The following is an 18,760-nucleotide window of genomic DNA, read 5'->3' as shown; positions in this document are numbered from 1 at the left end:
TTTCACCTTTCTGAAGGGTGAGGGCTGCAAGCACAAAACAGGTGCCAAGTGCCATCACATTTAAGACTCTACTGATCAGAGATGCCACTGACTCAGATCTGTCCTTCCTACCTCCACAGTCTGGTAGCCCTGCAACCCTCCCAAAAAACATTAAATTCCAACCCAAATTGCTCTGGGATTCAATGGTTCTGTGGAAAGGAAAGCCTGTTTATTGGGTCAGGCATTCACACTGAGCTCCTGCAAGATGCATCCTGCATCTCTTGCCCCCCCCATCTGTACACCTGTACGTCCATAAGCACATCTGTCTCTCCACACACAGACAGACAGACAGACACCCATCTTCACATTAACCCCAATCTCCTGGGCAGTTACCTGGCCCATTCTGGAGCTGTGAAAGAGTTGTCTCTTCAGACACATCCTAAATGCATCAGCTGGTTGCTTAAGTTGATTAGCAGGGGGCAGTTAAATTACTATGCTAATCCATGTATTCTCAGCACTGTTTCCTTGATATGGATATGTGTATATGCTTACTGGGAAGCCTTGATTAGTTCAAGCTTCAATGTGTCAAAGGCTCCAGATTCTTTCCAAAGAATAATTTTAGCTGTACTCACATCCCTAAAGTGTAGGAGCTGATTTGAAAAGGTACTTACCTCTACCATATGCTATTTTTCTTTAAACAATTTGCATTTCAAAGGGAATATGGCATTTATATTTGAATGAATATCAGTATGTTGCCAGAACTTGTCTCAAATGAGCAAAAAAAAAAAGATGCTGGTCTCCTATTGAACAAAAATGTTTTCATCTACCAAAGGAGCATCAAAGGAAGAGTTCCTCTTTCTAGCTCTAGACAGCTTTATTAAAACTATCTTTTCTGATGTTATAAAACACCCCGTTACGATCGCGCTTACAAAACGTTCAGACAATTAAGTTCTACAGAACCCTTCCAAATTAAGATTCGAGGTAATTTCCAGGTCTGGCCAACATTCAGCAGAAGTGCCCCTAAGAAGAGTGAGCGTGCTCACACAAAATCCAATTTATGTCCCCATTTATTCAGTATAAATCACTGCAAAGAGCAAGCTGAAGGCGAGACTGGGCACGAGAGGAATTAAGCCACACGTAGGCAATGAGAGGCTGAGAGAAACACACACCCTGGGGGCAGAACGTGCCTCCATTTCCCAAAAAGAAGGGAGCCACTTCGGCTCTTCCTACTCAAGTTATTTCCAAAACAACAGACCGTGAATTCACGCAAGGCCGGGTTGCAATCCTTAGAAATGTTATGGAAACAACAAAGATTTATACAAACATAGGGCACAAGGTGTTAGGCTTGGGATCTGGTCAGTAAAAGCTAAAAGATAAAGGTTCTATTACAAAAATTGCAATAAAATACGCAGTTGAGGTTAACATAAATGTTTTTTTACACACATGCAGTATCTTGTCCCACAAACCAGAAACCACTCTGGGATTTTCTTGTCACAGCACAGGTTACTTTAACAGACACATCACTCCAAGCCCTCACCAACTACACCAGCCAGCAGTCACACATGCAGAACCAGCACAGCTCACAACCAGACCCTAAGAAGCGAGGTGCAAGCGGCTCCCAACACACAAGTGATCTTCACTGCTGTGATTCCTCCCAAACAAATCAGAACTTATGTTCCTGAGTGCAACTGATATACTCGTGGATTTATGAGGCCAGCAGACACGGCAGGAGCCACGAAGCAGAACTGCATTTTTCTGCTGCACAGAAACACTGAATCAGACAAACTGCAGCCCCACTGCTACGCTTCCTCAATGGCCACGCTGTATTTGTGCCAAGCCCTTCATGTTCACGACTGAGTTTCTCTTCCAAAAAAAAAAAAGAATAAAGAAAGGAAATAAACCTCTTAAGGCCAGAGGGCTGCGCTCACCAGCTGTTAGAACTAATGAAAAATACATTAGAGTTGTGGGTCAGGAAATCCTGACTCTTGATATCAGAGGGTTAATTGTTTCAAATCACGTTGGGTCAATCTGTGTTGCAGGAATTCTGCCTATTCTTGAAATGCCCTCTAATTCAGCAGAAGGCACTGTCAAGTAGGTTAGATTGGCTCTTGGATGCCCATTCCCAACCAGCACTGCTCCCTCAAGTCTCTTCAGGCATTAGGGTGTACAGGGAAAGGGAGAGGCCCCGTTGCTGGCTGCAAAAAGATGGGAAGCATTCCCTTCCCCTGTCCTCTGCATCCCGCTCAGGAGTTAATTCCCAGAGTTGTGCAGAAATCTTTCCAGTGGACAAACCCTTCCTGAGAGGTGTCTGAGCATCCAAGCTGTACTTTCTGCCTCACCTCTAGATGTGACCCTTGGGACCAGGAAAACCTGGGGATGGTTCTTCTGTGTTCCTTCAGCTTGCTGCCTCAGCATCCACCTTTTACAGGAGGATCCTCCTCTCCTCACCCACCCTGGAGATTTCACGCTGCACAGAAATCTGGGAAAACAGCTTCTTCCAGCTCCTTTCCTCTCCAGCTGAGGAGAGCCAGCCTGGACTGGAAGGGAGGTACTGCCCAGGTGTCACAGCCCTGTCTGGCCACGTTCTCCGAAGACCACCCGTGGGACCAGGGCTCCAACTTCCACAGCCAGCTTCTCCAGTGGGTACATTCCCTGAAGCACTGCCACGGATTCTGTTTCAGCCTGAGAGCGCTGTGGAAACAGCACATTGTCTCTGCCCTGGGCTGATCAGGGATTTAAAAAAAATTCTTGAGCTTACTCGTACATGGAACAAGAAAGAGTGAGAGGGAGGGTTGGAACTAGATGATCCTTCAGGTCCCTTCCAACCCAAACCATCCTAAAGATCCTAAATCTTTCCCAACCACACTGGTTCCAGCGTTAAAACTCTCCTTCAACACGCTGACAATCATTTCCAGTACTGTAGCAGGCAACTTGCTCGTGGGTTCTACTTTATTTTTAAGATTTTTTGGTTTGTTTTGTTTTCCAGAAGCGTCTATTTACTGACCAAAATTCCTGAGGATAAGCAGCTATTCACAGAGGAAGCCCTTCCATCTCCATCCCCACAACCCAGGCTCGATTAGCAGCGCACAGACCGAGCGGGGTCAATGCTAATGAACAAACAAGGCAGTGCCAAGAAATATCCTGGCAGTGAAGGACATGGTGCTGGGAGTATAACGAGGAAAGCTATTATTCTCAGAGCATGCCAAAGCCACACAGCAAGTGTGGAGGAAAATTAAGTCATCAGAGGAGACATCTCTTCTAAAAGAAAGTTAAACCCAAGATCTTCACCGCAGGCTCCTGCTCAAGATCCCCCGACTATTTATTCTGCTGGGATCAAAGTGTGTTTTCCTTTCCTGGCAGGCACGTTACTATTTTTTCAGTAGTTTTAACAAATAAAAGTAATAATAAATAAGGTCTGCTTGGCTTTCTGGGCAAGTCCTGACTCAGGTTACCTGTTTGTTCAGGGACTGCAGCTTTAAGACCCGGAGGTTTTACACGGGCAAAAGCTCTACTTTGTATTGCTCTTACTTGGTCGTGATCCCTCCTGAGAACCACGAATTGAACTCTGCAAAAAAAACAACAGCCCAGAGTCAAACCCTGGGCAGGTCTGATGCTGCTGACACACCTGCAGCAGAGCCTGTGCAGGGGGCCTGAGGCAAGGGATGTAAAATGCTCCCTAATCCCATGGACTGCCTGTGGAAGTTGTTGATCAGGGCACTGGAGAGGGGCTGGTGGGTCTCACCTGCACCGTCAGGATTAACTGAACCAACTCTGGGAGCTTCCCACGAGCTACAACCCTCCCCAAACCCCCGAGAGCTGCATCCAGAGCCTCTCCAGGACGGAGGAGGGACGACTGCTGGCGTTCCCATATCCTCCTGCCTCTTAAGGAAACGGAACAAAGAAACTTTATTTTCGCAAAAGAGACAATAGCTATGAATGCGAGATGACTTTTTTTTTCCCCCCCTCCTTTTTTTTTTTTTTTTTTTTTTTTATAGCTATTGCCACTGTAACAGCAGCTAAGTGAATGCATGTCTGCAGTGTGAGCAGTTTTGATAAACAGCCTCTGCGGGCCACACAACGGGGATAATGTATCCTTAAGTACTGCCAATGAGCTGCCATTCTGCACAGCCAATTACTTCTGTGCGTCTGTCACTCAAAGGAAAAATGACTGAGCCCATTAGATCAAACCTTTGTCACTGTTCCTAATGCACTCTTAGGCCTCATTAATCTGAGGGAGCAGCAACACAGCCGCCGGTGCCTCATTGCCTCCCCCACAACAGGCCCACGTGAATCTTCTCATCTCTCCCCCAAGTGCACCACGTTAATCAAGCTCTCCTTATTACCCCGGTCCCTGTCACGGCGGAGAGCGCTCTCTCTCTTAAATGCTCTCATTATGGTCCATCTTTAGAGCCGGCTGAGTGGGGAAAAAAAAATTAAATTAAAAAAAAAAAAATAAGAGGGGGGAAAAAAAAAAAAAAAAAAAAGAGCCAGAGAGAAAGAGAAGAGGAAAAAGCAAGTCCGATCACATTAATATTCATGACAATAATTAGTATTCTAGGTCACTGAATATTCATGCTATTAGTTTGGTTTTTTATGGGTTTGCTGGATGTCCTGATTGCTGGAGTGTGGAGGAAAACAGCATGGTTGGGACTTTAGATGTCAACGGCAGTTCAATACTCCAAACACATTTGCGAATTTTTTTTTATTTTTTTTTTTCCCTCCCCCGTTTAGTAAATCAGCTTCAACCCTCCTGATGGCTTTAATATCTTCGAATCACCGGGGGAAAAAAAAAAAGAACGAACAACCCTGCAAAGGGCCTGAACATCCAACCCAGCCGTGGGGAATCGGCGGGGATTGCGCCAGGTGGACAGGGCAGAGCCGGGGTTTTATTCAGGACACGGCACCGTGGAGGCAACGAAAATCAAGCAGGGGGGCTGAGCAGCTTGTCTGCCACCCTCCTGAAGCTCCCCGACACATCCCTACCCTCAGCCCACCTCGCCATCACCGCTCGCCCACCTCTAGAAAGGATCCTTAGGTGGTTCCTTTTTCCCTTCCTTCCCTGAAGAGAAAACCCAAGCAGACTCTTTTTCCCTCCCCAATATTTACCAAGTGCAGTTATTTTATCAAATACTTATTTTATTGAGGCTAACACGTGGCCTGCTCCTTTTCCCCCCATTATTGAGGGACACAGGGTACTCTCAGTGCAAGTTTCTTGCTCTCTGGTTCTGGAAAGAGCAAATCCTAGTCCGCAGGAACGGGAGAAGATGACCTTGAGGGATCCCCCTCTAGTGGGATGAAAGGGAAATCTCGGATGCACTTCAAATTGGGCTTTTTTTTCCTCGGAAACGAGCAAACTGACAAATTCTCCTTCCATTTGCTGCAGCTGTGTATCACTGAGCTAACAGCAAACCCAACCAAATGGAAAATTGACTCAGGTGATTAACGACAAAAGTAAGTCACAAACTTGTATTTGTGGTCTGTGACAAATCCACAAACCCCACGTTTCTGCCTTCAGTCCAATCACCTCACGTGCCTCGTCAGACTGCAAAACAAATACCTCCCAACAACCAACTTGTGGGAGCCACACCAGATCAAACCTGGCTCTGCCGAGTCCACACTGCCCCAGCACACAACCTCAGGCACCCACCAGTAAAGAATTCAGAGCACATTCAAGAATTTAGGACTCGGTTTAGCATCTGTCTGCAAAGGCACCCACGATCTACAGGCTGTGGAGTAACTGCCTGTGAGTTCCTGGCTTGGTAAAACATTTTTACTCATCATCAGCCTGATCACAACATCTGAATCCTCACAGTGCCCTCCAATTAAAAAAAAAAAAATAAAAATTATTGTATGGTCTACAAAACCCACCGATGATTTGATAGATGATCACAGTTAATAACAGCCAGAAAACTCACACTGATAAGAATGTGAAGCTGCCGTTCCCGTGACATCTGAAATGTCACCCAGAGTTAGCAGATAACAACCTTTAGCACCCTTAATGATGGCCTGGAACTCACACATTTTGGGATACTTCACATACTGTACAGTCACTACTCTAAGGAAATTTAATAGCACCAAATTATTCAAATGAAGTGTTAATCAGGAAACAATTTATCTCTACACCATAAGCTATTTTTAGACGTGAACTTTCTACATCAGTGGCTTTTGCTGCAGGCTCAGGCTTTGGGTTGTTTGGAGAGGAGAAGAAATAAATGACCTCCCTGGGAGGGATTTCGGGAACAAGTTCACCTTCAGGTCAGTCAGCTCAAATCCAACCCAAATGGGGAGTAAATAAAGCCTGGACCCAACTTCTGCTCTGAAGTCAGCAAGAGCTGAGTCAGCTTCCAGAAGAGACTGGCCAGTGGGATGGACAGGACTCTGGCCCTGCTGCATTGTTAGAGAAACTTGGAACTGAGCAAGTCCAAGACTTATCCTTTTCTGAAGGACTTCCAACTGAGCTGCATCAACAGAATGATGCTCGGTGCCACATAAGTTTAATTTAAATTTCAGTTACTTAAGCACACTAAGATACCAGAAAAGTAACACAATTTTAGATTAACGGCAATAAACATCTATTTCCCCCAACTCACAGATTCCCACCAAGTTAGCTTACAAGAACAGTGACCTTCCTAAAGCCATGGTTAACAAGCCTAGATATAACATAGACAACACAACTAGAACAACACCCCATCTCTCTTTATTTTCTGGGAGAGGCTGCCACACAGAATCCCAGTTCTTTCAAGATAAACCCCAAATTGCACCTCCAAGAAAGCCCAGAGGCCAGTTTTCAACTAAAAGTCAACCTTTTTCCAGGCAGGGTCTGGCTTTGCAGCAGCAGAGCAGCCTGACCTTCTAGGCACTCATCTTTTTTGTGACAGAGCACAGAAAACATTCCTTTTCCCTAATGCTGTTTCACTTCAGCTTGGACAGTGTCCTACCATGAGTCTGGCCATGTGGTACCATCCATGACTATGACCTGATGCCATTGGAAAAGGATTTTCCCAGCCCTCGTGACAGTGGAAACCCAGAAGAGAGAGTAAAGATCCAGAGGTTTTTTTCTCTTCATCTATTCCCATCAAGATCTTCATTCTTTTTACATCTCTGAAATGGAAATTCTCAAGGACTGGAACTTGGTTTTTGTTGATAAGATGATTATTACCCAGAGACACCTGCTTTGTTTGGGATGAAAACATGTATGGACTGGGATAACTGTCACTGAGAGATGGTTATTATATGTCTGCTTGTCAAAGTCTTTAAAACCCGAAAAACAATCGTGTTCAGACCAGAAATGCCACAAAGCACAACAAAATTCCACGTGCCAGGAACGACAGGCTTTTAAAACTTCACCTTCTGCACGTGACCCCTATGGAAACTCAAACCTAACAGCAAACCTTGCACCTCCTGCTGGGCTGGAACGACTTGGATTGCCAGATAACTGAGTTTGCCCCTCCTGAATTCACAGCATCACCCTAATTCCTTCTACCCTGCCATGGGAAGCACCTTGGGAGAGATGAGCTGCAAGAAATTCCACCAAGAGCCAGAGAAAACTATCTGCTGAGCACTCATGAAAAGTTAATTTAGAACACGTCAGTTAGAGGGAATCCAACAGGCACCTCATCTATAGATCTGCTGGCCAAGCTGGCACTGACATCCATCCTTAAGGGGCAGCTTCCAAACAGTGTTTCACTGACCACCAACGCCTTCAAATGAAGACATCATTTAATATAAGCACCATCTGACTGCTCTGGGGAAGAGGCAACGTGCAACACTGAGAATATGGTGAATTTACAGGCCTAAAAAAAAAAAAAAAAATAGCAAGTGCTGATTCCTTCTGTGTGGTTCAAACCTCATCCACGCACAGAAACCTCCCTGTGAAAAACCAGGAACAAGTTCAGCCCTGTGATCAACTTTAAAGGCCTACAGAAGCCAAGAAAAGCTCTGAGACAGCAGCACAGCCTGCAAGGGGTAATTTGCAGGTGTTTTTAGCTGCATGACAGGTAGCTGCAGATACATCAGACACCCTCCTGGCACTGCAGAACCGAGCACTGAGTACCTACGGGTCTCCCACCCAACAGAAGCTGTGACCAAAATACCTGACCACAGCAAGGTTCAGACTACCAAACCAGGCCCAGCCTGGGAGAGAATCTTTTTTTTCAGTATTAATATTCCCCTATTTTATAATCCCTCTCTGGCAATGCAGCTCTTCAGCCTCACCTAAACACAGGAATGTTGGGAGGGACACGTGGACTGAGGCAGAGCTGAGCTGCTGGCAGGACTTCCCAGATCCAGTGTGTCCTACCACTTTCTTAATTTCATTTTCATTTCTTTGTTTGTTTGTTTTTTTTTTTAAGTAATACTTTCCTGACGAGCAGCTCCTTTTTATGTTTGCTTTCAATCCAGTAACAAGCAGCAGATGCTGACCAGACACCAACAACAGCAAAGTCTTTCAGTATTTCTGAGCAACGTGATGAAGAAACCAAGAGAGAGGACAGAAGCTCCAGCTACTCCCACGGTGTTATTTGAAATCCACTGTCTACAAGCAGAGCTGTTTTCCAGCATTTGCACTTTCTGGGCTAATGAACTTGCCTCAGTGTGATCAAACCTCAGGCTGGGCCAGGACACACACACAGTGCTCCCACCACTGTCAGGGAAGAGCTGTCTGCCCTGCACTGTCATGGAAAGCCTCCCCCCTGACCTGGCAATCTGAGCATATACAAAACCATGACAATTCCATGCTATAAATTTTATTTTATCACATATATTTTCAAAAAACGTATTTATCTGGAGCAATCAAGTAATTTTTGCCTGTGTTGAAAAAGGCTTAAAAGCAGAACTCTCTAATTGGAACATCTTACCCCTGGTTTATCGACTCAGCCCAGCACTTTTCTTCCTTAAATTACAAAACATATCGAAAAACAAAAGCACTCCCTGCACCCAGTCACCTAAATTAAACAGCAAACTGCAGGGGCGTCTGCTCAGCGGCACCACTTCAAAAACCCATCTCAACCAGCAGCATTCCCGTTTGGAAGAGACAAAACTCCGTTTTCTCCTAACACAGGGGAACACACACCGCAGAAACACAGGGAATTACACCTCGACTGGACGCTGTGGGGGCTGGAACGAGATGACCTTTGAGGTGCCTTCCAACCCAACCCATTCTGGGATTCTGGGAAGCATCAGGTTAACCACTGCCACTCCAGGGAAGACTCCTGAACATCCAGGTGAACCGAGCTCCTTCCCACGGCTGCCGATCCCAGTGGGTGCTGCACGAGGACAGGAGCGTGCGTGGATGGGTCTCTGGCACGTGCTGGAAGGGTCTGTGTTATTCAGAAATGCAAAAGGCACTCAGCACTTTATGGAGACGCCATCCCAAACATGCTGACAGAAACTTCCACTACACCGTTAGGAGTTCTGGATGAGCTGCACATTTCACAGGATAAATCGTCTCAAATGTTTTCTCTTAATGGCAATTTTTTAAAATCCACTCAGCTGTATGGACAAGTACTTCAGGGAACAATAAACTTCTTTGTTTAGAGCTCTCAAGGAGCTATAAACTACTTCCATAAACTAATTAAAACGACTTTCTACAGAAGAACCTTGCTCTTGGAAAGTCCAAAATTATGAATCTTTCGAAAAGCAGAAAGAAGGGCTGTGGATCCCACCAGGAAGCCACAAAGAGCCCTTTCAAATCATACAGCACTTGTTTTTCCTAAGTACTAGACCTAATAGATCATCAATCCTTCCCATTTGTTAATTTCTGTGAAAACACGTAGGGTTTTGGCAAGTATAAGGTAACAAACATACAATGACAGGCATTGAAGGCTACTCAGAGAATCTCTTGTGTAGGACACACCAGCAGCCAGGGCTTGAAAAGTTCCACATGGGGTGGATTTGTAAATCACAGAATTGTGGAACAGTCTGGATTGGAAGGGACCTTAAAGACCACTTAGTTCCAACTCCCCTGCCGTGGGCAGGGACACCTCCCACTAGCCCAGGCTGCTCCAAGCCCCGTCCAACCTGGCCTTGGACACTATTAGCAGACACCATCCCCACCCCAGTCACACGTGCCAACAGCCTGCAGGCACTGGAAATGCCTTTTTCCCCCCATTTTTCCCCCAGCACGGCGCCCTCTTACCTGAATTTGGCGAGATGTGTAAACTGCTCATGTCCTTGGAGAGGCCGTTGGTTTTGGGACTGGAGATGGGGGCACAGGCTGATGTGGCTCGAGGTGGCCTCTTCCCAGGGACCTTCACAGTGGTTCTCAGCAGGTCGATCTCCTTCCCGTGAACGTTCTGCATGTAGTCCTGGCAAGGGGGAAAAGAGACCCAGAATCCAACATCAAACAGGCATTTCCACAAACAACAGAATTAAATCAACCTGGTTCCACAAGACTTTGGCAGCACCCACCGTATGGTTTTCCCCTTCCTTCCATTTTCTTGACAAATCCCTTGCTACTACAATTAATCCCAAAAGTCTGGAGCTCTCCACTCCACCCTCAAACTGCCAGATGGAGTCTGCTCTGAGCTACATGTAGGAGTTCACCAGCCAAAAGGCCCCAAAGAGAGATGGCAAAGCTAAGTGGCCCTCATGAGCACATTTACTTGTCTCTCCTCTCTGCCAGTATTTTATGCCCTTATCTGCTCCTCAGATTTGGCTGAAATGGGTCAGCAGGCACAAAAGGGCACCAGAGGGGAAGGTCTGGGCAATTCCAACTTTGCTTCCTTAGAATGTCAGACCCTTCCTCCACTCACACGAGAAATCACAGAAGGGGAAAAAACCATGCAGATTGCATCTGGTTAGAGGAAACACTAAAAACTGAGAGCCAGAAGTGGAAAAGGCTTTTGCTAATTCCTGTTTGGAAAGCCCAAATGGGGAAAGAAACAGAAGAGCAAACAGACACATAAAAATGGTGTTTTTATCAGAAAGCAACTGATTAAGGTCAGACAGCCACTGAGGCTGGAATCCTGGGATATTTCCAGGAGAGATGGTGAATGACACCACAAGACACCAAAGTTCTCATTTCCTGGTACACAGGGTAGTGGTTACTCACATTCCAGATAAAGTGCTTGAAACTGGAGCAACTGTGAGGGCATTAAAAGAAACAAAAGAGGTGGTGTCCTACAGAGGACATGCAAGAGGGGACGCAGAGGAGAGCAAAATCAAGGGTGACAAGGGACAAGATCACTGCACAAAAAGACATCTGGGTTGCCCAGAGAAGCTGTGGCTGCCCCAGCCCTGGAAGTGTCCAAGGCCAGGCTGGACGGGGCTTGGAGCAACCTGGGCTGGTGGAAGGTGTCCCTGTCCATGGCAGGGGGGTGGAACAGGATGGTGTTTAAGGTCCCTTCCAACCCAAACCAGTCTGTGACTCCATGATTAAACACCCCAAGAGGAAAACAGCAGCATGAACTGGTTGGGAAAAGATCTGGGCTGAAGTTCTTGAGCTAAGCTGGACACCAGGGGAATGGAATTCCTGAGCAGTTTCTGTGGGGAGGCAGAAAGTCTTAATTGCTTTTCAGACAGAACCTGATCACCTCACAAGAGACCTGGGTGACACCGTGGGCACCTGCATGAGCTAAGATGTACCTCCCCTTTCTCCAGGTCATCAGGGCAAGGTTCAGCCAGATGACAGCTGCTGGATGACAGACTGCCTGCACAGACCTGGACACCACCAGAGCACCCACGTCACACGAAAACTCCTGAGTGTACCCCAGATCTGTATCACTGCTGCCACAGTGCAGGCAACAATCAGCTCCCTCACCAAGATTCTTTCACCTTTGGCAGCTTTTACAATGCAAACTACAATACTCTGCTCAAAATCCATCAAAAACCTGGGACTGGCATTAATTTCTTCCCAGTTAACAGAATTCCGTGATAAACCCCCCAGACTAAGCCATCACACCAGCTTATGTCTCCCTAGCTGAGAACAGTAAAAGGTGAGGCCTGAACAATTCGTGGGGAGAGGACACAGAGCTCTGCTGCCAAAAGAAACAAAGGCAATCCATTAAGGAAAATTCCCTTACTAGGTGTTAGACAGAGACGAACAAAAGCGTTCCATCCATAAATTATCAAGTTGGCGGAACTTTCTTGTTCGGTGTCAGTTCTTCACAAATTAAAATACAATAAGCAGAAGATAATTGAGCATTTATTGCTTATGGGCTCTAAAGTGAGGCTTAATCAGAGAGTGACTAAACCTCAGCACGTGCTCTTTTCTAATAGACATGTTTTATTTCACGTACAGCCACAGAGCGCTCCACTTCCACCGCGCAAGGAGGTGTTTATTCCAGATTCTCCAGACTTCCCAGCCAGCTCCTGAGATGTGACAGGGCGTTATTAAAGCCCTTTTAATTGGGATTGAACCAGGCTTAAGGTGAGCCATAAACCATTTGAGAGAGCAAGCGAATGTTGGCAAACAGAAAATAAATGCGTTGCAGCCACAGCGTTATTAGACCGAAGTGCCCGAGCACAACAGATGCCACGTCGGTATTAATGTCAGCTTAAATATTTATGGGGATATATCAAATGTAAATAATAAAGGCTCTTTCATTGTGTGCAGAATGCATAGCGATAATCTGTGCATCCCCCCCACCCCTCCCCGAGGAGGGGGGGGCCAGGCCCGCATTCCCAGCCGGCGGAGGGAGCTCCGTCAGATCCCGCTCGGGGAATAGAAACTTCAAACTACAAAATAATGTGGCGGCTTCAGAAGCCCAATGGAGGGTTTGATCAGATTAGAACAGATGAGGGTCTTGCTGTCATCTGGAATATGCTGTGTTAAAGAGAAGACAGCAAGCCAGATTTTGATATGCAAATGGTACAGAGATAACTCCCCGAGATGTTAGTTGTAGAAAATGCTGATCCGAGAAAAAAGGGGGAAAAAAACCCTTTAACAAGGCATGAGGGTAATTCAAAGCCAAGTACTTTTAAACAGCACTTAACAAGTCCCTAGAGCCCACTCAACAGTGGGCCACCCCAGACGTGCCATCTTCTGCCCCTCAACAGCTTGAAAAAGTAGTAATTGTGAATCCATTTGCATTTTTCTTCTCAACTTGTCCGGGTTCATCACTCAGCAAGGCAGGGGGAAAAAAAATAAAAAATAAAATAAAATAAAATAAAAAAAAAACCAGCAAGCAGCAAAGGAGAGGGACCCCTCCCCAAACATGTGGCTTAGAGGAGAAGCTGGTGCCCGGTCCCCCACACCTTCGCCATCGCTTGTTTTCTACATTTCGCTCCTAATTATGTTGCATCTATTGCCATACACTTAATTAGCTGCATTAATGTGATTTCTTTTCACATAGTCAAGCAATTAAGAGCTATGATTGAGTTTCATTCAATTAGCCTCAACAAACATGCTAATTGATGTCCCAGATGCAAATGAGGTGCAGTGAGAGAAACCTGCCAGCGATCGCGAGCTGCGGGCGAGTGGGGACCGGGGGGCTCGCCGGCGAACAGCTCGGCTTGGCACGGCTCCCCCACCCTTCCCCGGCACGGGGGACCGAGCCAGCAGGGCCCACCCGGGCCAGCAGGACCCACCCCAGCCCCACCAGGACCCCGCATCCCGGAGCACTCCCTCTGGGAATGGAGGGGCTGCATGGCATCAGCGGCCTCTCGGGGCTGGCAGGAGCCGGAGCGGAGCGGGACAGGACGCTGTATCCCGGCTCCAGGAACTCCTCGGACCCAGTCCTGCCCAGGCTCTATCCCCCACGGAGGTGATGGCCCGCAGTCAGCACTAACTGGCAGCTCCATCTTAGTCAGCTTTGGGGCGATGCGGCCGCAGCCGGGATGCGCCAATCCATCAATGATCCCCCCCTTCCCGCCACCAAAACGCGCTCCCCCCACGTCGATTCCCATCGCTTTTCATCCCGAGGTCACCGGCAGCGGCTCCGAGGTGTTAATTCGACTAACTTAAGGGCACTGACCATTATCTACAGGACTAAACAAACTGCTAAAATAATCGAGGGGGGGGAAAAATCAAAACCGCCCGCATTGACGGGAGATGACACCAAGTATCACTTGACAGCACCACGAAATGAATTGCCTTGAGTAAGAAAGGAACGATGTGCCACGACACGGAATAATGTGAAGTAAAATTACTTCAGTTCTGCTCTTAATACAGCTCTCTGTTTACAACAGCAGAAATTAATTTCACCAATTAACCGAGCAGAAGCCTTTCAGACATGCAAATTGAGCAAACGGGTATGATCGTGTTTTCTAAACAGACCTACCAAAACAAGTCACTGCTGTTTCAGGGGCCCCTTTTGTTCCCGAACACCAGCAGTTGTTAAATTTGCTGCCACACGTGGCAGTGACTTCTGATGGCCCTCGAAGCTGGAGGAGACACTCCACCAAGGGCCACAAGCTGAACCCAGGCTACGTGGTGGTTCCAGGCCAGAAGACTGACAGCAGGCAAACATCTCCTCTTCCACAGCCACACTTAGGGCTGCTGGGGACACAAACTCACATGGTTCAGGTCTATCACAGCCATCTCAAATACCTCACTAAAGGACCACTGAGCATGTGGCAGCATCGAGTTATCATCAGTAAATGGTTTGGGCTGCAAGGCACCTTAAAAACCTTCCTTTTCCAAACCCTGCCATGTGCAGGGACACCTTCCACCAGCCCAGGTTGCTCCAAGCCCCATCCAACCTGGCCTTGGACACTGCCAGTGATCCAGGGGCAGCCACAGCTTCTCTGGGCAACCTGTGCCAGGGCCTGCCCACCCTCCCAGGGAAGAATTCCTTCCTAATATCCAATCTAAATCTACCCTCCCTCAGCTGAAGCCACCCCCTCCTTGTCCTATCCATGGCTCAGGTTAGTTATCAAAAACATGGATATCAAAAAAGTTTCACATCATGGCACTGGGTGAAAGGGTTTCAAAGCTCACACTGAACCACCCTCCTAGGCATTACCATGTGTCATAACACTGGAATTTAAAAAACTACCTGCTCTCTCCTAGAGGGACCATGTTTCTCCCACCTTTTCCACTGCCACCTTTTCCAGTGCACAGCATATGAAAGGAGAGACCCTCTGAGAGCAGTGACTTTCTGTGGCTATAACAGTACACATCTATGAATATCACATTTTTTTTTTTCCTTTTCAGCTATTCAAATCTCTCAGAAGCTTGTTTTTCCAACACTAGGAACAGGTCCAGGCCTAGAATCCTTCCCAGTTCTGTCCCTGGTTTACACTGTGCTTTTGATGAGCTTCTTCCCCATCCCTGGAAGTGTCCAAGGCCAGGTTGGATGGAGCTCTGAACAACCTGGTCTAGTGGGAGATGTCCCTGCCCAAGGCAGGGAGTGGAACGAGCTGAGCTTTAATGTCCCTTCCATCCCCAACCATTCCATGTTTCCATAAAAAACACCTGCACTTCATGGCAGTTTCCCCCCACCATTCAATTGGACATTAACACTCCTAAGGCTCCACTTACCCAGGTTGAAATAGTGTTTCCTGATCTGAGGCGCAATAAAAATTATCATGGAAGCGAAAGTTTATGGTTGCACCTCTGGATGACATTTTAAAGACTGTGTGCAGCGTGTTTTTTGAAAGACAATTCCAATCCTGTGAGATGACCTATTGGACCCACAAAAGCTATTGTTCACCCTCATCAGCAACAACCAAACCCTTTTTTCCCCCCTCCCAAACCGGAGCAGAGCAGGAAACGGAAGGAGCCCTGACTTTTGTGCCTCTCTGTGGCAGTCAGACATTTTTATGGCGAAACACCGTCTGGAAAAGATGCAAAACAAAATTGCTAAACTGCAAAAAAAAAGAAAAGGAAGGGGGGGGGGAGAAGAAAAAAAAAAAAAAGAAAAAAACAAAAGGCCCCCTTCCCTTTGCTTATTGAGTTCAAAGGCATAACATGCAGCACCCTGCAGCAAATGGGAAGCTACACTAATTTTAAAGCCATAAAACGCTATAAAGTGCCCTGCGGGGCAGGACTACACTGAAGCTAGTTGCACCTAAATAAGCCATGGTTCATTTACTTCGCAGCTTAGCCTAATGTAATCATCAGTGGATTCCTAGCCTAGAGTTGTAACAGGCAAATAGCCGCTGCCGCCGAGGCGACACTCCCAGCCATGGAGGGGCTGCCGCCACACCGCTGTTGATTAGAAAATTTTTCAGTTTTGACAAGCCCTTAATGAACATAAATCGCTCCTTGATTGGTTTCCATTTGGGGCCACGGGCACACCTCAGAAAAAAAAAAAAAAAACACAAAAAAAACAACAAAAGTCTCTCCCAAGTCCTCACCCTCCTGCTTTTCTCCCAGGAAGGACCCGAGCCAGGGACCGACCGCCGGGTTACGAGCCACGGTGGAATATGCTCATCAAATGGTGCTGGGGAATTAGCCACCCCCCACCTCGCACATAAACATGGGGGTAATGCCACTCAGCTTCATCATACGTAGTTAATCTTAAGAAAAGCAATGAAATGTTATTTTCTGAGGAGGAGAGAGGAATGAAAAGGCATTCTGGAAACTGCTGATCACCCTAAAGCGCCGTGTCCTGACAAAAAGAAGGTCATCACCAATCTGTTTTATTCACATTGGGAATCGAGAACATTAAATTTCAGTAATAAAAAGCATTGCCTGTATCTCTACTGTGGTGTTAATCTGCTCCATCAGCGTTCCAGGGGCAGGGGATGAAGTCAGGGCAACACTTGGAACACAACAGCAACAAAACACTGGTCTTCCTGTAAACAGATCACTCATTTTCATACAATTTTAAGAAAATTCTCCCCTCTGCACTTCGCTTCTCGTTCTGCCTTTGTAAAGGGAGCTGCTGTAAAAGACAAACCAGAGTTTTACCATCCTGAGTAATTTATGAAGCATTTACACCCACAGCAGTTCACTCGGCTGGACAGGAAGCTCTCATTTTATAAACACCCCTGACTAATTAATGGCTTGGCTTTTGCCATTTAAACTGCAACTCATTCTGATCCCAAGAATTTCCCTTGACTTTCTGAAGACAGAGCAGACGGATATGACGCCGAAATGTGTGTTTGCTCCAGCTTTGCCCAGCTCTGCTCCAGCAGCGCTGCAGTTCCCACATTATTGACTCTTGGCTCCCTCGAGGGCAGAGAGACCCCAACATATCAGAGATGGGCCATCACCAACCCCATGAAGTTTAATAAGGATTAACAAGTGCTGGATTCTGCACCTGGGAGATGGGGCAACCCTGGATGTACAGACAGACCGGGAATGAGAGCTGGAATGGATGGATGAACCTTGTAGGTCCCTTCCAACTCAGGAGGTTCTGTGATTCTAAGATCTTCAGTTTTACATTTCTCTCCCAAATTGATCTTCACTCCATTACATCTTTCCCATTAAGATAACAAAGAAGCTTTTAGGAAGTTCTAAAGCTGACTGAGTGATCTGTACAGCTACACCACTTCAGAGAAGCCTCTTCTGCTCTTTCCTGTTTGGTATCTTTACCCCCCCCAAAGTATATAAATAAAAATATATATACATATATAAATATAAATATATTTATATAAATAAACATGTAATAATTAAGAAATGAAAGCTCTGGGAAATGCAGGTAATACTGTTAGAAAGGAGAATGTTGCTCTGAATACAGCTTTGAAGAAAGAATGCAAGTTGTGGTGGGTACTAAAACTGGGCATCATCTCATCACCATGATGGTAATGAGAAATTACTATACGAAGATTTTGTAACTGTGCCTACAGACCATTTTTTCTATCTTAACCAATGTTTTAGGCATGTTAATGGATGCAATACTAACTACAATAAAAACTTACACATGCGCTGATCTTGGACACCTCCTTTTGTCAGTCTGAGTCTGTGTTTACCAAAGCCTAATTTAAGAATTAGTTATTGATAGGAAAGGCCAGTTAGAAGGGCTTCCAGAGCCAGCTAATATCCAGCTTTACATTCCTGAGAAGCAAAAGCAGGGGGGGAAAACAGGCATACAGGATGGTGTTCTAGGAATATGTAAGGGCAGGAATATTTCTATTCAGGCAACACAAACAACACACTGGGGAGCTACTGAAACTGCCTGAGGTAACACAGCCCTGGAAACAAGGCTGAGCTGAAAGGATGGCTTGGTGGGGGGAGATATTCCTGACTGGGAAGGCTGGAGCCAGCTCCCAGTGCCGAATGGCCACACGGCCCAGCCACCACACTGCTCTCTGAAACACGAGGAGAGCTGGAATATCTGATTTGCAGGCAGGCTTTCTGTTCCCAAAGAATTCAGGAAAATCATATATAAGAGCTGATAACAATCCAAAATTTCAGCTGCAGCTCTGAGAAAAATGCTGAGTACAGTGGGACCTGAGGAAAGTGAGTGGAGCCACAACCCTTCAGATACCCCACCCCGCACAGAGGACGTTCTCAGCAGCCTCCCATTTCTCACCAAGACCACCTTTCCTGGAGGAAATGGCCAAGCAAAGAAAGCTCAAATGACACCTGAAGTCTTAAAGAATTTTACAGGCTCTGGGGTTTGTAGGGTTTTCTGAGAAGATGTGTCCATATAATTTACTGTTGAAGCTCCTGCACAAAGTTCAACCTGCGGTTGGATCCGACTCCTTACCAGGCTGAAATGCTGCCTTTTTATAAAAACAAAAAGCATCCTCCAGTATATTTGAGGATAGAACAGCACTGCTGGTGCCCCCTCTGAGGGGGCTCATGCTGCTCACCCAGCCAGCACTGCATTTAAGGAAGGAAGGGTTTGGAACTGTGGCTCCTGTTGGATGAATCGGGCAGACCAGGTGAATCCACACCCCTTTCAAGGAAATAAAGGTAAGTTTTTCCCCCTGGATCACAGTTACAAAT

General features: G+C 46.5%; 1 protein-coding gene across 12 annotated transcripts in view; it reads right to left on the bottom strand.

The window, feature by feature from the left end:
* Window positions 1-18,760, bottom strand: part of AGAP1 (ArfGAP with GTPase domain, ankyrin repeat and PH domain 1) — a 284,552-nt gene that overhangs the window by 95,063 nt on the left and 170,729 nt on the right. For all 12 annotated transcript variants that reach the window (XM_050340528.1, XM_050340529.1, XM_050340532.1 and 9 more), the window contains one exon: window positions 10,115-10,283. In XM_050340528.1, coding sequence (XP_050196485.1) covers window positions 10,115-10,283 — 169 coding nt within the window. The remainder of the gene's footprint in view (window positions 1-10,114; window positions 10,284-18,760) is intronic.

Source organism: Myiozetetes cayanensis, unplaced genomic scaffold (assembly GCF_022539395.1).
Source record: "Myiozetetes cayanensis isolate MyiCay16 unplaced genomic scaffold, myiCay2020 scf9, whole genome shotgun sequence".
Taxonomy (NCBI): domain Eukaryota; kingdom Metazoa; phylum Chordata; class Aves; order Passeriformes; family Tyrannidae; genus Myiozetetes; species Myiozetetes cayanensis.
The sequence above is the reverse complement of the archived record's forward strand: the minus strand, read 5'-3'. Positions and strand labels throughout refer to the sequence as shown.